Source organism: Drosophila grimshawi, unplaced genomic scaffold (genome assembly GCF_018153295.1).
Source record: "Drosophila grimshawi isolate 15287-2541.00 unplaced genomic scaffold, ASM1815329v1 contig_1377, whole genome shotgun sequence".
Taxonomy (NCBI): domain Eukaryota; kingdom Metazoa; phylum Arthropoda; class Insecta; order Diptera; family Drosophilidae; genus Drosophila; species Drosophila grimshawi.
Genome location: NW_025062900.1, coordinates 481,589 through 498,617, shown reverse-complemented (window position 1 = coordinate 498,617; position 17,029 = coordinate 481,589). Strand labels below are relative to the sequence as shown.

The 17,029-nt window shown below is 38.4% G+C and overlaps 2 protein-coding genes across 2 annotated transcripts; one reads left to right on the top strand and one right to left on the bottom strand.

Annotated features, from left to right (window-relative positions):
• The first annotated feature begins 1,197 nt into the window (after nucleotides 1-1,197).
• Nucleotides 1,198-13,834, top strand: LOC6562831 (myosin-VIIa). The gene is made up of 10 exons (XM_001989370.3): nucleotides 1,198-1,407; nucleotides 3,245-3,508; nucleotides 4,252-5,373; nucleotides 5,627-6,142; nucleotides 6,904-7,944; nucleotides 9,847-10,056; nucleotides 10,120-10,406; nucleotides 10,528-12,084; nucleotides 12,311-12,434; nucleotides 12,533-13,834. Exons 1-10 carry the CDS (start codon nucleotides 1,384-1,386, stop codon nucleotides 13,799-13,801), a joined length of 6,414 nt encoding a protein of 2,137 aa, XP_001989406.1. The 5' UTR covers nucleotides 1,198-1,383; the 3' UTR covers nucleotides 13,802-13,834.
• Nucleotides 13,820-16,377, bottom strand: LOC6562832 (zinc carboxypeptidase). The gene is made up of 5 exons (XM_001989371.2): nucleotides 16,189-16,377; nucleotides 15,984-16,120; nucleotides 15,353-15,734; nucleotides 14,247-14,634; nucleotides 13,820-14,180 (listed from the first exon to the last, which is right to left on the bottom strand). Exons 1-5 carry the CDS (start codon nucleotides 16,351-16,353, stop codon nucleotides 13,987-13,989), a joined length of 1,266 nt encoding a protein of 421 aa, XP_001989407.1. The 5' UTR covers nucleotides 16,354-16,377; the 3' UTR covers nucleotides 13,820-13,986.
• Between the last annotated feature and the right edge of the window lie 652 nt (nucleotides 16,378-17,029).

Here is a 17,029-nt window from a genome sequence, read left to right as displayed (position 1 = left end):
CACAATCTATCAATAATTGTGCATACAAAGATATCACATTTCAAATATGAATCTATCTAAAGTCAATCGATGCAAAAAATACAAAATATGTAAAAATTTATTAGACTAAATTAAAAATAAGATTTCAAATTGTATTTAATTTAAAAAGTAAGAGAAACTTATAAGATTTTTAATCTCTAGCTAGTCTCTAGCTTTTTTAGTTTCTCAGTCATGGTTATATGGACTCTACTGTTGATCCTGATAAAGAATATGTATATTTTAAGGGTTCGCAGATGCCTCCTACTGCCTGTTACATAAATTTTCACGAAATCATATCCCTTTTAGCAATTTTTAATGGGTAATAAAAACAAATTGTTTAAAGAAAGCCTTTTCTATAAGTAAACAGAAATAAGACATTTCACTGCGTAGTTATTAGATATTTTTTAAATTAAACCCCTGTCAAATTTGATTTTAATGATTAGACTTGTTGACATTTTTTCAATAAATCATTACCTGCTTTTTTTTTGTTTTTCAATTGCAATTGTGATTCTCGATTTGATAGATGTTAGATAGATAATAAATAAAACTGGATTTATTATGCTTCTCTCCAAAAAAGCCCCTTTGTATTTTTCGTGCTTATCGTTAGACAGAATTTATAGATTCAAATGAAAGAGAGGCAGAGAATGCATGATTCATAGGCGTGGTCAGTTATACGCATATATAATCAGATTTTTGGCTCGGCTCATCGTCAGATAAGAACGAAAATCGATCGATAAGTTTATTAAATATATATTTCACGTTAATTATGACGCGTACTGTGCTCGCATCGAAATGGGTAAGAATGGTATACTCGTTTTTAGCCAATGTATGTAATGCGTTGCCTAGGTTTGTTTTTATGCATCAGTATACATTTAACAGCTAGGCTGCAGGGTATATCGTAGTCGAGAGCTCACTCGCCTGCAGTATTCGTAGTTTTTTTTGTTTTCGTACACCTGATCGTTGCCGGCTATTTGATAAGGCCAAAAGGGGGCAACTGCCAAAAAAAAACAACACTCAATATTCATTATCAATATGAACAGCTAGATAAGAAACGAACTGAGAAATGACAGCAAACGGCTTACATTACCTGGACACCGTTCTCACAAGTGAACGAGTCTTCGTGCCGAGCAGAACCCATCTATCCATCGGTCGAATATAAAATAATAAAAAAAAAACTGAAAGAACAACAAATAGAAAAAGAAAAAGCGTAGAAGTGAAAACAGCTGTGAATACACAAACGAATTGTTTGGCAAATATTTGTTAGGCAATTAATAGAAACCACGGCCGCGTGTGTCTCGGCAGTGCTCCAACTATCTAATATTATAAATAAATTATATAGAACATATCAAGTTTTGTGTCTTCATCATGTCCGAATTTGTGCGGGAACATGTAAGTTTTATCCTGTGATTTCTTATCGGGTCTTATCAAAAAATCTTTCGTCTTAACAAAATGATAATTGTCAAGTTTGGCGACATACCAATGTCAAACTTTCGATTTATTAATGTGACTTAAAATTGCCACGCGTTACACATTTAAAAAACTGCCCTCTTATCAATTTACCTCTATATCTGTTATTTTTTGGTTATTTTGGTTTAAGTTAAAACTACATATTGAACAACACATTTCCCAGCAGGGATTTTCAGTTTTCCCAATTTCTATTTTCTAATATCTCAAGCACGCGAGAGAGCCGAAAAATTTCTTATCAAACATTATAGCTGAGAATATCGACTAGAAAATGCCTTGATATAAGTTGAAAACAAGTTGAAAATATTTTTTATTTTTTGCCATTAATACTAAACAATTTTGTGGTGCATTAACTCACATTAAAACTAAATGAAATATTTAAGAATAATAATAAAAGTAGCAATAATAATTAAATATAACAAAAACATTATTTGTTCGACACAGTATAAATAAAAAATGTTAGTATTCTTTTTAACAATTCAGTAAAGTGACTTAAAATTTGTAGGGCTTATAAAACATTTCAATAATTTAACGGACTAAATTAAGCAATTCACCACGAAACATCACTATTCAAAAATTAACAAATATGACACCATTTCAGTTGTATTTTTAGTGCTTCTTGCCCAAATTCTTAACCGATTTGTCAATTTACAATTTGCGGTCCACTTTTGATTACGATTTGTACTATTTGGTGATTAGATAACTGTAGAAATTACTTTCAATTAAATTGCAATTTAAAATTTTCTAGCATGATCTCATTCTTAGGCGCTTGGTTATAAATCAAAAGTTCCGTTGAAAAAATTAATCATTTTTTAGTACTTTCCGAAATTGCATGCAAAGTATAATATCACTGTGAGCTTAGCAGTATTTAAATATATATATATATATACATATATTTTTTTTTGTTGTTTTTTCAGTAGTTATTAGTCATAATCTTATCAGAATCAGGTGTCTTATATAGATAAGCAAGGTCGTCAAAAATAATTATATTATATATACTTATTATATTATAAATACATAAATATTATATGTATACTGTGAGCTCATTCTTTTTGCAATATTGTCCGGCTCTATAAAGTAATATTTGTGATTTATATCAAATCAATGTTGTCTACTTTTAATAATAGTGTTCACACGTTTTATTCTCCTTTATTGTTTTTTTTTTTGGCAATTATTAACTGTTTGTTGCTGAGTTGTATTCACAGTTTCGATTGTAAAATGCCGATAAGACCTTCTTTTGTATATTGGCATTCCAAAAAGATAAGATAAGAATTTTGAACATATGTGGCGTTTCCAACTATTTGCCTCACTTGCCTACCGTTTTGTTCTTCTTTATTTAAATGAGACAGTTCATAAATTTGATATGAAGTTTATCGACATTTTTTGGAATATTTTTTTACTGTACTTTTTGTTTGTTTGCTGCTTAAATGTACAACTTAGGTTAGGTTAAAATCTTCTTTGACAAACATTCAAGTTGACATGCACATGCTGCAATGATTTTCCTTATCAGCATTTATGTTCAGCCTTTAAATTGGGTAGCTTCAAAGAATGTCAAACTGACAACAACTGAATTTTTTTACATGACTGAAGTTAAAAAATAATCAATTTCCAACTGCTGAAATACCTTGACATTAGCTAATATTTTCAAACTTGATATCTAATCACAATTTTCGTAATAAGGCGCGTGTACATCATTATTATTACATTGATAAGATCTTGTTTACATTTTAATTGAATCGATCGTTACTCACTTTCTCCTCAGGGCGAATATGTTTGGGTTAAGCCACAGAACACAAACTGCGAATTTGCAGTTCCATTCGGGGCACGAATTGTGCGCACGGAGAAGACGCAGACTCTCGTCTGCGATGATGACAAGAAACAGTTCTGGGTCCCAGCCGGAGATGTGCTCAAGGCGATGCACGTCACCTCGCAGGAGGATGTCGACGACATGATAACCCTCGGCGATCTGCAGGAGTACACAATCCTACGCAATCTGAAGACACGCTATGCCAAGCAACTAATCTACGTGAGTTACTCGTCCAAACACTTGGCCAAACAAATCGCACTCAATTTTATATATTTGTCTAGGGTAACTCATTTTATTATGCATATTGTATGTATATTGTTAAAAATTGGGATTATTCATTTCTTACAATTTTCTAGAATTTAGAAAATATGTCTAATTTTCAGGCTTCATTTTTAATATGTGTAGAAAAGAAGGGACTATAAATATTATATTATTTGTTGCTTATATTATCAATTAAACATTCGTATTTTTTATATTTTTTAAAATATTGAGAACTCTGAATAGAGTACATGATAAAGTCTACTGCAATCATTACAGAGTTTTCCAAATATACATTAGTATTTTAAAATTTCACTTATACAAATATATTAGATAGTTAATAAATCCATTTAATTGAATTTGTGAAAACTTAAAAATGTTAAAAGCATTCAGAATGGATTTTCTCTAAAATAAGACTTTGCATTTTTCCACAGAAATTCATTTGGTAATAATGGACAATATTTCTACAATTAAAAAAACACCATATTTTTGGTATAGTCGGTTTAGGGCAGGCTCCTCTAATTTTTTAACTTACAATTTTTAAAAGCATTCGGAAAGGATTTTCTCTAAAATAAGGCGTTACATTTTTCCTTTTTAGAAACTCATTTGTTAATAACAGAAAATATTTCTAAATTCAGTGCCATTTGTTTACGGAGTGCAGCGAATCAATCAGTGCACTTACCAATTTACTATTTCCTTTGCAGACCTATACGGGCTCCATGCTGGTGGCCATCAATCCCTACCAGATCCTGCCCATCTACACGCATCGCGAGATCCAATTATATCGCGATAAGAAACTCAGTGATTTGCCTCCACACATATTTGCGATCAGTGACAATGCCTTCCAGCGACTGCAGCGCCACAAGGAGAACCAATGCGTTGTGATTAGCGGCGAATCCGGTGCAGGAAAAACAGAGAGCACCAAATTGATACTCCAATATCTGGCTGCAATAAGTGGCAAGCATTCGTGGATCGAGCAGCAAATCATCGAGGCAAATCCCATAATGGAGGCCTTTGGCAATGCAAAGACCGTGCGCAATGATAACTCCTCCCGATTTGGCAAATATATAGACATAAGATTCACGCCGCAGGGTGCAATCCAAGGTGCTCGCATCCAGCAATATTTGCTTGAGAAATCCCGCATCGTCTTCCAGAGTCGTGAGGAGCGCAATTATCACATTTTCTATTGCATGTTGGCCGGGCTGAGTACAGCGGAAAGGGAACGCTTACAGCTATTGGAGTCATCAGCCAGTCAATATAATTATTTAGCACAAGGCGGCTGTTTTTCACTGGCCGGCAAAGAGGATGCCAATGATTTTGCTGACATACGCGCTGCCATGAAAGTGTTGTCCTTTAAACCGGATGAGGTTTGGTGCATCTTCAGTTTGTTGGCTGCCATTTTGCATTTGGGCAATTTGCGTTTCAAGGCCATTGAGGTGGCTAATCTTGAGGCAGCTGAGGTCGATGATCCTCTCAACTTGCAACGTGCTGCACAATTGTTGGGTTTGGATACGGCTCCATTGAATACGGCGCTGACACAACGCACCATTTTTGTGCATGGCGAGCATGTGGTGACCAGTCTGTCCAAGGAGGCGGCATTGGAGGGACGCGATGCCTTCGTCAAGTCCTTGTACGATGGCATCTTTGTACGCATTGTGCGCAGAATTAATGAGACCATCAACATTCAGCCAAAGGAGTCGGTAAATAGCATTGGTGTCTTGGACATCTTTGGATTTGAGAATTTCGACAACAACAGTTTCGAGCAGCTGTGCATCAACTATGCCAACGAGAAGCTACAACAGTTCTTTGTGGGGCACATCTTCAAGGTATATCATTTACTATCATTTACTTATATTTTTATTAATTATTATTATTTTGCATATACAGTTGCGCTAAAAGTAACAGCACACTCTGGCATTTTTTCTTAGGATTGAAAAAGCAAACGAGTTTTGACATATTTTCTCGTGTTGCTTTTTAATATATTTGTTAGTGTTCACCCTATAAATTAAAGTATAATTTTATATTTATTGATATACATTTATAATTTATATTTTATATACATTTTTTTCCTTTTTGCAGATGGAGCAGGCCGAGTATCAGCTGGAGCACATCAATTGGCAGCATATCGAGTTTCAGGATAATCAGGATATACTCGATCTGATCGGCATGAAGCCAGTGAATATTATGTCGCTCATCGATGAGGAGTCCAAATTTCCCAAGGGCACAGATAATACACTGCTCGAAAAATTGCACGTTCAGCACGGTAATCGTTCCATTTACGTCAAGGGAAAAACCACGCAAACTTCCCTCTTTGGCATTCGTCATTATGCCGGTGTAGTTATGTACAATCCCTTGGGCTTTCTCGAGAAGAATCGGGATTCTTTTAGCGGCGATCTACGTTCTCTTGTCCAGAGGTCGAGCAACAAATATCTGGTCGATTTGTGTCCCAACGAAATTACCATGGATACGGCGAAGAAACAGCCAACTCTCTGCGTCAAGTTCCGCAATTCCTTGGATATGCTGATGCGGACCCTGTCCCAGGCACATCCTTACTTTATACGCTGCATCAAGCCCAATGAGTACAAGGAATCTAATGTGAGTATATTATTATAATATCTCCGATAAGTATGCTATATATACTTTAAAATGGTAACCAATCTTGAACTCCACTTTTATCAGATTTCGAAAGTTCCTCATGACTAATAACTGCAAATTATACTTTCAATATCAATTCAGTTGAGCTATGTGCAATCGGCAGTTGATTATAGAAATACTAAAGAATATAACAATAAAGAAATTATTAAATTAAATTAAGAATAAAATTTAAAAGTGAATTTAAATTAAAAAAAAAATAAGACATATGTACATAAGATATCGTGAGTAACGATCCAAGCTAGAACACCTTGGAACATAGAATAGGTTTGGCTCTTCCTTGTGCCATCCAAATATTCGTTTTAGAATGCAGAGAATTGTAATAGATTTATTATAGAAGTTATATTATTTAAAATATTTATGATATTCCTCATTCATTATAGTAGTTGTTGTCATATTTAAAACAATTTTATAGTTCATGGGAGACTTATATTGGGGATGGATGGATTACGGGTCATAACTGATATATAAAATGAATTGGCATATTATTGATCATCAATATCCAAAATATATTTTCATATTGATCACATATCACTAAAAGCAGATATAATCGGTCGCAGTGCATAAGGCCAACCAATAATAATAATAATAATTTTTTATTGATTATATTTTTATTACATTCATAAATTAGTCTGCTTAATCATTGCGTTTATTAACTTAACTTTATCATTAATTTTAATTGAATTTATTTTCTCCTTGAACAGAACTTTGACAAGGAGCTGTGTGTTCGCCAGTTGCGCTACTCGGGCATGATGGAGACGGCTCGAATACGTCGTGCTGGGTATCCCATCCGGCACGCCTATCGCGCCTTCGTGGAGCGTTATCGATTGTTGGTGCCAAAGACGGGTCCACTGGATAAATGCGATTGCCGCCAATTGGCGCGACAGATTTGTGAAGCAACTTTGCCGGTGGATTCAAATCGTCAATTTGGAAAAACGAAACTGTTTCTACGGGATGACGACGATGTGCTGCTGGAGACGGAACGCTCTCGCCGCATGCTCCAGTGCATTGTGACCATTCAGCGGGGGTTCCGGCGGGTGCTCTTCCGTCGCTATCTGCAAAAGTATCGCCAGGCCATTGTCACCGTGCAGCGTCATTGGCGTGGTCGTGTCCAGCGTCGCAGATATGAGATTATGCGAAATGGCTTCCATCGCCTGGGCGCCTGTTTGATGGCTCAGCAGTTGACCACCAAGTTTACCATGGTGCGCAGTCGAAGCATTAAACTGCAGGCACTATGCCGTGGGTATTTGGCGAGGAAAAGATTTGCTTTGGAGTTGCAGCAGAAGAGATTAAGGGAGAAGCAACTGAAGGTGTTAAGGCAGCAGGAGCAGGCGGAGAAGCAGCTGCAAATGAAGCTGTTAAGGGAGCAGCACTTGAAACAGCAGGCGGAGCAGGACCAGCTGCGTCTCAAGCAGCAGGAGCAGCAGCGTCTCAGGCAGCAGCAAGCTGAGCAGGAGCAACTGCGTCCCCAGGCGGAGGCTGCTGCACGCAATGCTCTAGCCATGGCTGCTGTGCAGCAGCCCAAACGCACAAAATCCCTGAAACGCGCGGAGCAGCCACAGGTGGTGATAAGAGCAGCGCCAGTGTTACCTGCACCCACGTTGCAGGCACGCATGTCGCTGCCACCGCCACCGCCCATGTCCCCCATTATTACCACTCCTCTGAATAGCGCCGGCTACATTGATGTGGAGTCCTCTAAGCAGATGGTGGACGATGTTTTCGGTTTTCTCAACGATGAGCCTGATGTGAGTGGTCCCCTGGGACCGAATGTCAAAGAGAAATCGCTGATCTTTGAGCGTCAGTTGAGACTGCGCAAAGATGTGCCCACCAAGCTGCTCTCCAGACCCGTCAACTACTATGAGGCGGCGCCGCGCCAGATTATCGATCAGACGCGTCTCTAGAAGTGGTGGTTGCTGGAACAGCCATGAACAAATTAGACAGACAGATAGACAAACATCCTACCCGTATACGATAAGTAGTCAATAGCCGATATTACGAAGAAATTTTTAGTTTCTTCTTATTCAATTTCTTCCTCTGGGAGTAATCTGTACAAATCATATTTAAATGCCAGCTTGTGTATATATATTAGTATATATTTGTATATATATGTATATGTACATATATATATATATATATATATATATATATATATATTATAACAATTCGATTTCGATTTCGTTTTGTTTTTGTGATCGTTTTTTTTAACACTTTCCCATTTATGTATATTCGATTCGATGTACTTAGCTATTTATTATAATTTTTGTTAATAAAAGTCCGCTGCTGTTTTGGTGGTGATAAATAAGATATATATTTTGGATATATGTGCAATCCATTTCGTGTGTTTTTTCTTCATTTGTGGCTTGTGGCAGTAGTTTTTTATATATGTGCATTTCAATTGTTATTTTGTTATTGTTCTTGTACAGTTTGGTCATCGTTATCATAATCCGCTTCTCATACTCTCTCTCTCTCTCTTTCGCTGGCAAGGGCGCTTTACTTCCAATAAAAAGTAAATAAATATATGAGAAAGTGTTAAAAAGAACTACACTTAAAAATCAACTCCACTGTACGAAAAAATAATAGTTCTGTATTCATATTATTAACCAATACTCAACTGTTTGATATGACACTTAAGTGCTTCAGTCTTAGACACTCTCTTTATTCAGAAATCAAAATTATAAGATGAGCTACGCTTGGCGCCAAAAATGTGCCGAGCTTATAATATTCAGTAATTGTTTTCTAAGTGTATCGGCAAAAAAGATAATAGTTTTGTATTAATATTTCAACAGGTTGATATAAAAATGCTTCACATCTAATGAATCGGCACAATTTTAATTGCCTAGACAGTATTTGCATAGTCAAATATACTTAAGAGATAAGAGCTCCACAATCTCCACACTTAGATTGGAATAATGCTAAAAATATAAAATCTAACAATTTTTTCTATAAACGAAAAAACAAAGAAAAATAATGCCAAAACTTAACAGTTTTATTTCTTTATAATGTTAAATGGTGAATTGTAAAAAACAGATTTTTAAAGCATTTTCTATATGGTCTAAGTGAAAACATTGAAATGTGACCTTATTACTTACAATTTTTGAAAATCGTGGTTACAAAAACTGTATTTAGACTTAGAGAATCGGTAATTCTTTCTTGATTTGCCAATTATAGGGGTTTTTAAAGCCCAGGTCTACAATTTTTAAATGAAACAACAGTAAAAAGCAAAAAAATAATATATTTTATTGATGAAAATATTAATTTAATTTGATGCGCTCGGTATCGAGTCTAGTCAGCAACTACCTTTAGACTAACTAAATGGCAAAACAAAGCCCACATATCAAGCATGGTTATCGCTATCAGAAGACTTTGAAAATTTAATGCCTATACCCCCAAATGATAAATGAAATAAATGCGATCATAAATAATCGATTCTTATCAGATTCTTGGCATATCTTCGGGTGCAGCTAAAAAAAGGAAAAAGAAATACCTGATAGGAGGCACCTACATAGATTATAGCTGTCTGAATATTAAAGTCAGTTAAATTATTGACTGGCTGAGTATAAGAGAAATGTACTAGAATAAAATATACCAGAATATTAATACCCTTACTAAAAATTAGTAATAAAATTATGCTTTTTCTGCTTTCTTAGCTTTCTCTGAAGAAGAGCAACAGCATTAGTTCCGGCGGCACAATTCGTTTGCCCAAAACCATACCCAACAATGTGGACACCTCGGATTTCAGCTTCCAGAAATATGCCTCGACATATTTTCACAGCGGCATCAATTCTCAGCATGAGAGAAAACCTCTAAAACAGACTCTCTTGAAACACGAACTTCCCGTCGATCAAATGGCTGGCAAGGTAAATGATTTTCTCGTTGAGCATAAATTATTTTCTTTACCATATTCCTTCCTTATGTTTAAGGCCATTTGGTTGTTGACTCTACGCTTTATGGGCGATCTGCCCGAGGCTGCTCCCACTCCGACAAACCACTCTCTGCGCTACCCGGAGCTGATGCAGGATCTGGCTAAAATTCTTGGCTCCAAGCCACGGCGTTTTATCCGTCAGACCATCAAACGGCAGTCGAAGCTGATTGGCAATGGTCAAAGGGAGGCCGAGGAGTTCTATCAACTCTGGCTCAATGCTGGCAGCAGTCATCTGGATAAGCTCCATTTCATAATCGGACATGGCATATTGAAGGAGGGCTTACGGTGAGATGGCAATTATTTATTTGTTTAACACAATTTTAAGATACACCCAAACCAACAACTAATTATTAAATAGTTGAAATCATTTATCATAAACTAAGAAAAAAACGTGTCCTGATTACAGGGACGAAATCCTGGCCCAGATCTGCAAGCAGCTGTACCTGAATCCTAGTCGGAGTTCCTCATCCCGCGGCTGGCTGCTGCTCTCGCTTTGCCTGACCTGTTTTCCGCCTAGCTCCAATTTCGAGCCATATTTGCGCAGCTATATGAAAATGGGCACCGCCAAGTTGCAGGCATCATCCTCGTTGCAACATCTGGAGCGCACTCTCGCGAATGGGGCACGTTCCCAGCCACCATCCCTGCTGGAGCTCCAAGCGATTCGCAGTCGCCAGCCGCTGAAGCTAGCGATTCATTTGATGGATGGACAGGTGCTGAAGTTGCAAGTGGATGCAGCCAGCACGGCTCGCGAGGCAGTGCAGCAATTGTGTGATAGACTCCAACTAGTGGATAGCTTCGGCTTTGGCTTGGTGCTGGCACTGCACGAGAAACTGTTGCCACTGGGAGCAGGACGCGAACATGTCCTCGATGCCATTTCCAGCTGCGAGCAACGCCAGCTGCCAGATGCAAATTGGAAGCTGTATTTGCGCAAGGAACTATTTTCTGCTTGGTATGATCCAGCTCAGGATGCTCATGCGACGCAGCTCATCTACAAGCAGATCATAGTTGGACTGAAGTGTGGCGAGTATCGTTGTCGCTCCGAGAAGGATATTGCAATGGTTTGTGCACTGGCCACCTACATTGAATTTGGAGGTGCTAACGTGGCCAGTTTAACAAGTAAGGAATTGACGGCATTTGTGCCACGCGATTTGCTGGCGCCGGGTGAAAGAGCGGTAAATAATTGGAGTCGCCTCATTGCTGCAACATATGAGAAAAGTGCGTATGTCAGAGGGGGTCAGGATGTGGCATCGCAACAGCGTGCAAAGGAGGATATTTGTCTGTTTGCCCACCTCTCGTGGCCAATGCGGCACTGTCGGCTGTACGAGGTTGTCCGGCTGTCTGGGCCGCAATTGCAATCCGATGACCTCATGTTGGCTATAAATGCTGTAGGTCTTTCACTTATTGATGAAACCGAGCAAGTGCTCGCCTCCTGCAGCTATGCGGAGCTGCTGGAGATCCATTTTCATGGTAAGGATGAGTTACATTTGCTCACCGCTCAACAGGAGAATTTTGTGCTGCAGTCCAGCGAGGCGCGAGATGCTGCAGAATTAATTGATTTTATGCTGAGCAATCTAAAGCAACGCTCCAGCTACGGTATAGCCATTGAAAACAGCCAGAAGCAGCAGCAACAGGATGAGGATGAGCAGCAGGAGCAACTGCTTTTCAAAGCTGGCGATCTTGTTGAGTTCGAGGCTGGAGTCTCGGGTGCCCAGATCCAAGGAGATAATGCCCAACTACTCTGGCGGGGTTGTGTCAATGGCAAATGGGGCCAATTTGCAGCCAGCCAAGTGCGCATATTGGCTACACTCACCAAGCCGAGATTACAGCTGCTGCAGATATTCAAGGATCAGGGCCAGTTGGAGCAGCAACCAAGTGCAGTAAACTCAGCGACTGCTGAGCCACAGCGACGACAACAGCACAGCTTGGCCCAGTTTGCTGAGCTGCAGTTCAGGGAACTCTTGGAGTAAATATAATAATAATATACTATTTAACATATACTATACACATATAATTATAATATGGGATTTGCGAACTCTGTCGGATGTGCAATGTCCGTGAGCTACAGCTAAAATTCTCAAAATCTTACATTTTCCGCAAGTTTTAGAGATACAGTTACCAAACTGTAGTACAACGCTTTCTTTTGTTATACTAGTCTCAGCTACTAATTATTCTTTTTTTCTTTTGCACAGGTCCGAGCAGTCACCTCTTTGGCGCTATTCCGCGGAACCATTGAAGGCACCGTTGCTTAGAAGTCTGCACTCCAAGCCACAGCTCTATCAACAGGCACTCGTCATCTATCATCACATACTCAAGGTGAGCTGAACATAAATATACAGTTTGTCGAGCAAGTGTTTCTTGACAAAGTGTGTATATATTTATTGCTATCGGACTAAAACAGGATAAATTTTTAGTACATGGGCGATATAGCACGCGGTAATCTGCCGGTGAACACGGATCTGATCTTCCAGCCGGCACTACAGCATTCGTTGCTCTGCGACGAGGTCTTCTGTCAGCTGATGAAACAGCTGAGTCGGAATCCGCTGGCGGCGAGCGAACAACGTGGCTGGGATTTGCTGTATCTGGCCACCGGAATCATGGTGCCCACCGTGTGCATAATGCGTGAACTAATCCTATTCCTGCGCCAGCGACCTGATGCACTCGCCGATGCCTGCCTGCGACGTTTGAAACACACTGTGCAACATGGGCAGCGGAAGCAGGCGCCGCACCAGATCGAAGTGGAGGGCATACAGCAGCGCTGCCTGCACATCTATCACAAGATCTATTTCCCCGACGACACAGTGGAGGCCTTTGAAATCGAATCGCATACACGGGGCGCAGAGTTAATCGCAGAGATAGCAAATCGCTTGGAGTTGAAGTCACAGCTGGGCTTCAGCATCTTTATGAAGATTGGCGAGAAGGTGTACGCCATGCCCGAGACGGACTTTGTGTTTGATTTCATTACACATCTCTTGCATTATTTGCGCCAGCAGAAGACAATCCGTTCCAGCTGCGATGAAAACTATCACTATCAGTTACACTTTATGCGCAAACTGTGGTTAGATTGCCAGCCGGGCAACGATCCCAATGCAGATGTGATTTTTAACTATCCGCAGGAGTTGCACAAATATCTCAAAGGCTATTATGCCATTGACTTGGAACTGGCTCTCCAGCTGGTTCGACTAATCTACAAGGCGTCTCATGAGCAGGGCGAAGGCTGTTTGCTGCACGAGCTGCTGCCACGTCTGATTCCAGAGGATTTGCTGCCACTGCAAACGCTGGCCGAGTGGCATCAACAATTGTTGCCCCTTCTCAATCAAGATGTTGGCCTCGATGAGGATCAAGTCAAGTTGAGATTTCTTCAGTTGTTGGCTCAGCAAACGGGTTTTGGTTCCACCTTCTTTTCCGTCAAGCAACTGAATGACGTTTCCCTGCCCGAGAATCTATTGATTGCCATCAATTCCACCGGTTTCCATCTGCTCGATGGAAATACAAAGCAACTGCTACGCAGCAATAGCTACACAGAACTGGGCATTTGGAGCTCGGGGAAGAATCATTTTCATATACGTTTTGGGAATATGATTGGTGCCTCGAAGTTGCTCTGCAGCACAACACAAGGCTACAAAATGGATGATCTGCTCACATCCTACATGAAATACTTTAATAATCATCAATTGAAATAGAAATAAAAACAAATTGCATTAGATTTATACCAATTTGTTAGTTTTGTCAATCAGGACAAGGCTACAAAATGAAACAATTTAATAATCAGTAAATGATGGAATCTAAAAGCTAAATTAGTTATATCCCAATCAGGGCAAGGCCACACAACACATTGGGTGGAATAGGAATTTAAAAAAAAACTGCATTAGATGTAACCCAATGTGTTGGTCCTGTCAATCAGGGCAATCATTCCAGCCATGAGTTCCTCGCAATTAGCCAGAATTTGAGAGGGTGGGAGCACAAAACCAAAACGAGCCTTGTCTCTGAACTCAATGGTAAAACCGACCTTTTTGTCCAGCTCATTGAAGACCCAGTCCACCGAGGAGCCTGAAGCGACATCTGCAATCAAGACAGGGTTTTTTTATATTATATCTAATTGAATATTCCTTAACTAATTGAATCTACATAGAACGGTTGCCGTTGAGCCGTGTACATATTCAGTGCCATAAACCAAATTTTTTATGGCCCCAGAAAAAGCATCGCCAATTTCCAGCAGATCATTGTAGTTCTCTGGGAATTCCTCTTTAGTGTGACCATAGGGTGATAGTAACCACTGTCCGTAGGAGTGAAAAGAGATATAAACGCTAAACTTGTCCCTGATGCTCGTCAGATAATCGGACAGCGCCTTGGTCTCTGGCTCCGACCAAGGAACAGGACCGGCAAATGTCTCGCTGCACGGATCATCAGAGGCACCATTATTAACCATCCATTGCGAGTCGAAATTACGATTGCCATCGACTCCGATGCAGCTCGAGGTGGGATGCGGCTGTCGCGTCTTGCGCCACATGCGATCCTATAATATTCGATTATTCAGTTAGTTGATTACTACAGATAGAGAAATCTACACTCATACGAAAATTGGCCTAAATTTTAGTAAAAGGTTGTTATACATAACGTGAATTCTGATGTTTGTGACTTTCTAAAAACAATCGTTTGTATTTCTTAATTTCAGGATGGATTTTTTAAATATTTAGAATACAAATATATTTAACTTCCAGGTGTTGTTTTCTGTGTATGTACCATAGAAGAATTATTATATTGATATAGAGAGGAAGTTTTTTCTAAATTTTAGAAATTGTTTTTCTTAATATTTTCATTTTTTAATTATATTTCAAAACAAAAACTGTAAATTTTTAGGGTAATTTTAATTTTGGGGCCTTTTTAAACATTCGAAATTAGGTTTTCCTAATATTTACAATATAATATTTACATGTTATTTCTGAAGAAAAGAAAGACTTTCTATTATTCAATAATAATAAGAAAACAAATTTCTAAAAAAAAAATTGAAAAATCACATTTTTTGAGATTGTTGATTTAGGGCAAGGCTTTATAAATTTTATAAATTTAATTTCCAATATTTAAAAATTATTTTTAAAAATAATAAGATAAACTTTATATTTTTTAGGGTCTTTATAAATTTTAGAAACTTTTCTCTTAATATTTGGAAATTATTTCTAAAAACAAGAAAAACTTTCTATTGCTTTGGTCGACTTTTTCCAGAGTGTACTTACGGATTGGTGGGAGTAAGCAAAGCCATCGACATTGAACACAGGCACAATATACCAATCATAGCTGTTGGCCAAGTTGCGCACTTCTGGCTGCTGTGAGGTGAGCAGCTCATTGATGAACCAGGTGGCCGACGCCGAGGTGATCCACTCACGGGCATGTATATTGGACTCGATGAATATGCCGGGCTTATTCGATCCATGGGAAATCTTAATGCCACGAATTCTACGTCCCTCGTACGACTGACCCACGGAAAAGTCTTCGGTTATACCTGGATGGGTTTGAAGTATTTCATCCAACCATGCCTCGATCTCATCCAGATTATAATACCGTTTCCAACCAAAGGTGCCGCTATCTCTGCTCGAAACTTGTTCGCCGTCGATAAGCCTAAATATCAATAAAACATTAAATCATAAACTTTAGTGTCCAGCAAGGCACTTATAATCGAGCGTTACATGAAAAAAAAAAAAACAGAAATTATAATCAAAAAACATTTGGAATTATCGCATTGGTCTTCAATATACTTAGTTGAAACTTGCGTTTCTACATTAGATATTAAAATTGGGTTTAGGAAATTATATTTATTATTATTCTTACTATTATTATCTTTCGTCAATATAATTAATGGAAACTTACACTTGTACATTGGATATTAACAATTGATTGTTGATGCCATAAAGTTTTAGGAACAGCTGAAAGCGTTTTGATTCACTTGGACTAACCATGATGTCCATTTGCTTCGAGAACTCATCATAATCCTTCCAAATATTTAGCTAAGCAGTAAAAACGTATAAACGTCAGTAGAAGACATAATATCACATTTTTAGTTGCCCATACATACATTCTGAGTGCGTTCACTTAGTCTATTTAACAGCGATAATTGTATTTTATTTTTGATGCTCAACTTATATACAGCGTAGTTATCGTAGCGCACTTTGGGTGGATCCTTGACTGTCCCAGCGCTGGACAAGACCACAAGTGTAGCAAGCAACCAAATCAGACGCATTGCAATTATTAACTGATCGATCGAATGGTCGAGTTTAAGCCTCAAGCGGCAAATTTTAAAGCATTAAACCAAAAATTATCTTAATTGGTATATTGCCTTTCTGGCAATTACAGCCCATATTAAGTTTCAAATATTCCATATTTTCAGACTGACGCTATAATACTCTGAAACAAATATCTTAGACTGAATATTTTTTTCCTTGACTTTTGAAGTATATCGAATTAACAGAAAAAACTTGTTGACTCTTGAACTGAAAATTCTGTTTTAAACTCTTAGATTAGATTATTGTAATGCAAAATGTACTGCAACAAATTTTGCAGAATATTACTTAATCGCTCTAGAAGCTGCTTTGCGCTGCTTTCTTGGCATGCTAAGCAATTCATAGGTGTGTTACTTTGCTAAAAACCAGTATTGTGGTACGCCTTGAACTGCTAAAGTGCAGCTCTGAACCAGCATTACGTAATGACTAATGCTATAGATCAAGTACTAAGCTTTACATAAGTACGTTACTAAGCACACTCTCAAACCTAGTTAAAAAAGTTCACAATGCGAATGAAATTTCCACACGTGTTTGCATTCTTAGATGACCCAATAAGCCTTTAATACAGTTCGACAGCGTTGATCCTAACGCAGCATGTGCTTTGAAAATCTGTAAGGATTTGACAGAGTTAAAGCT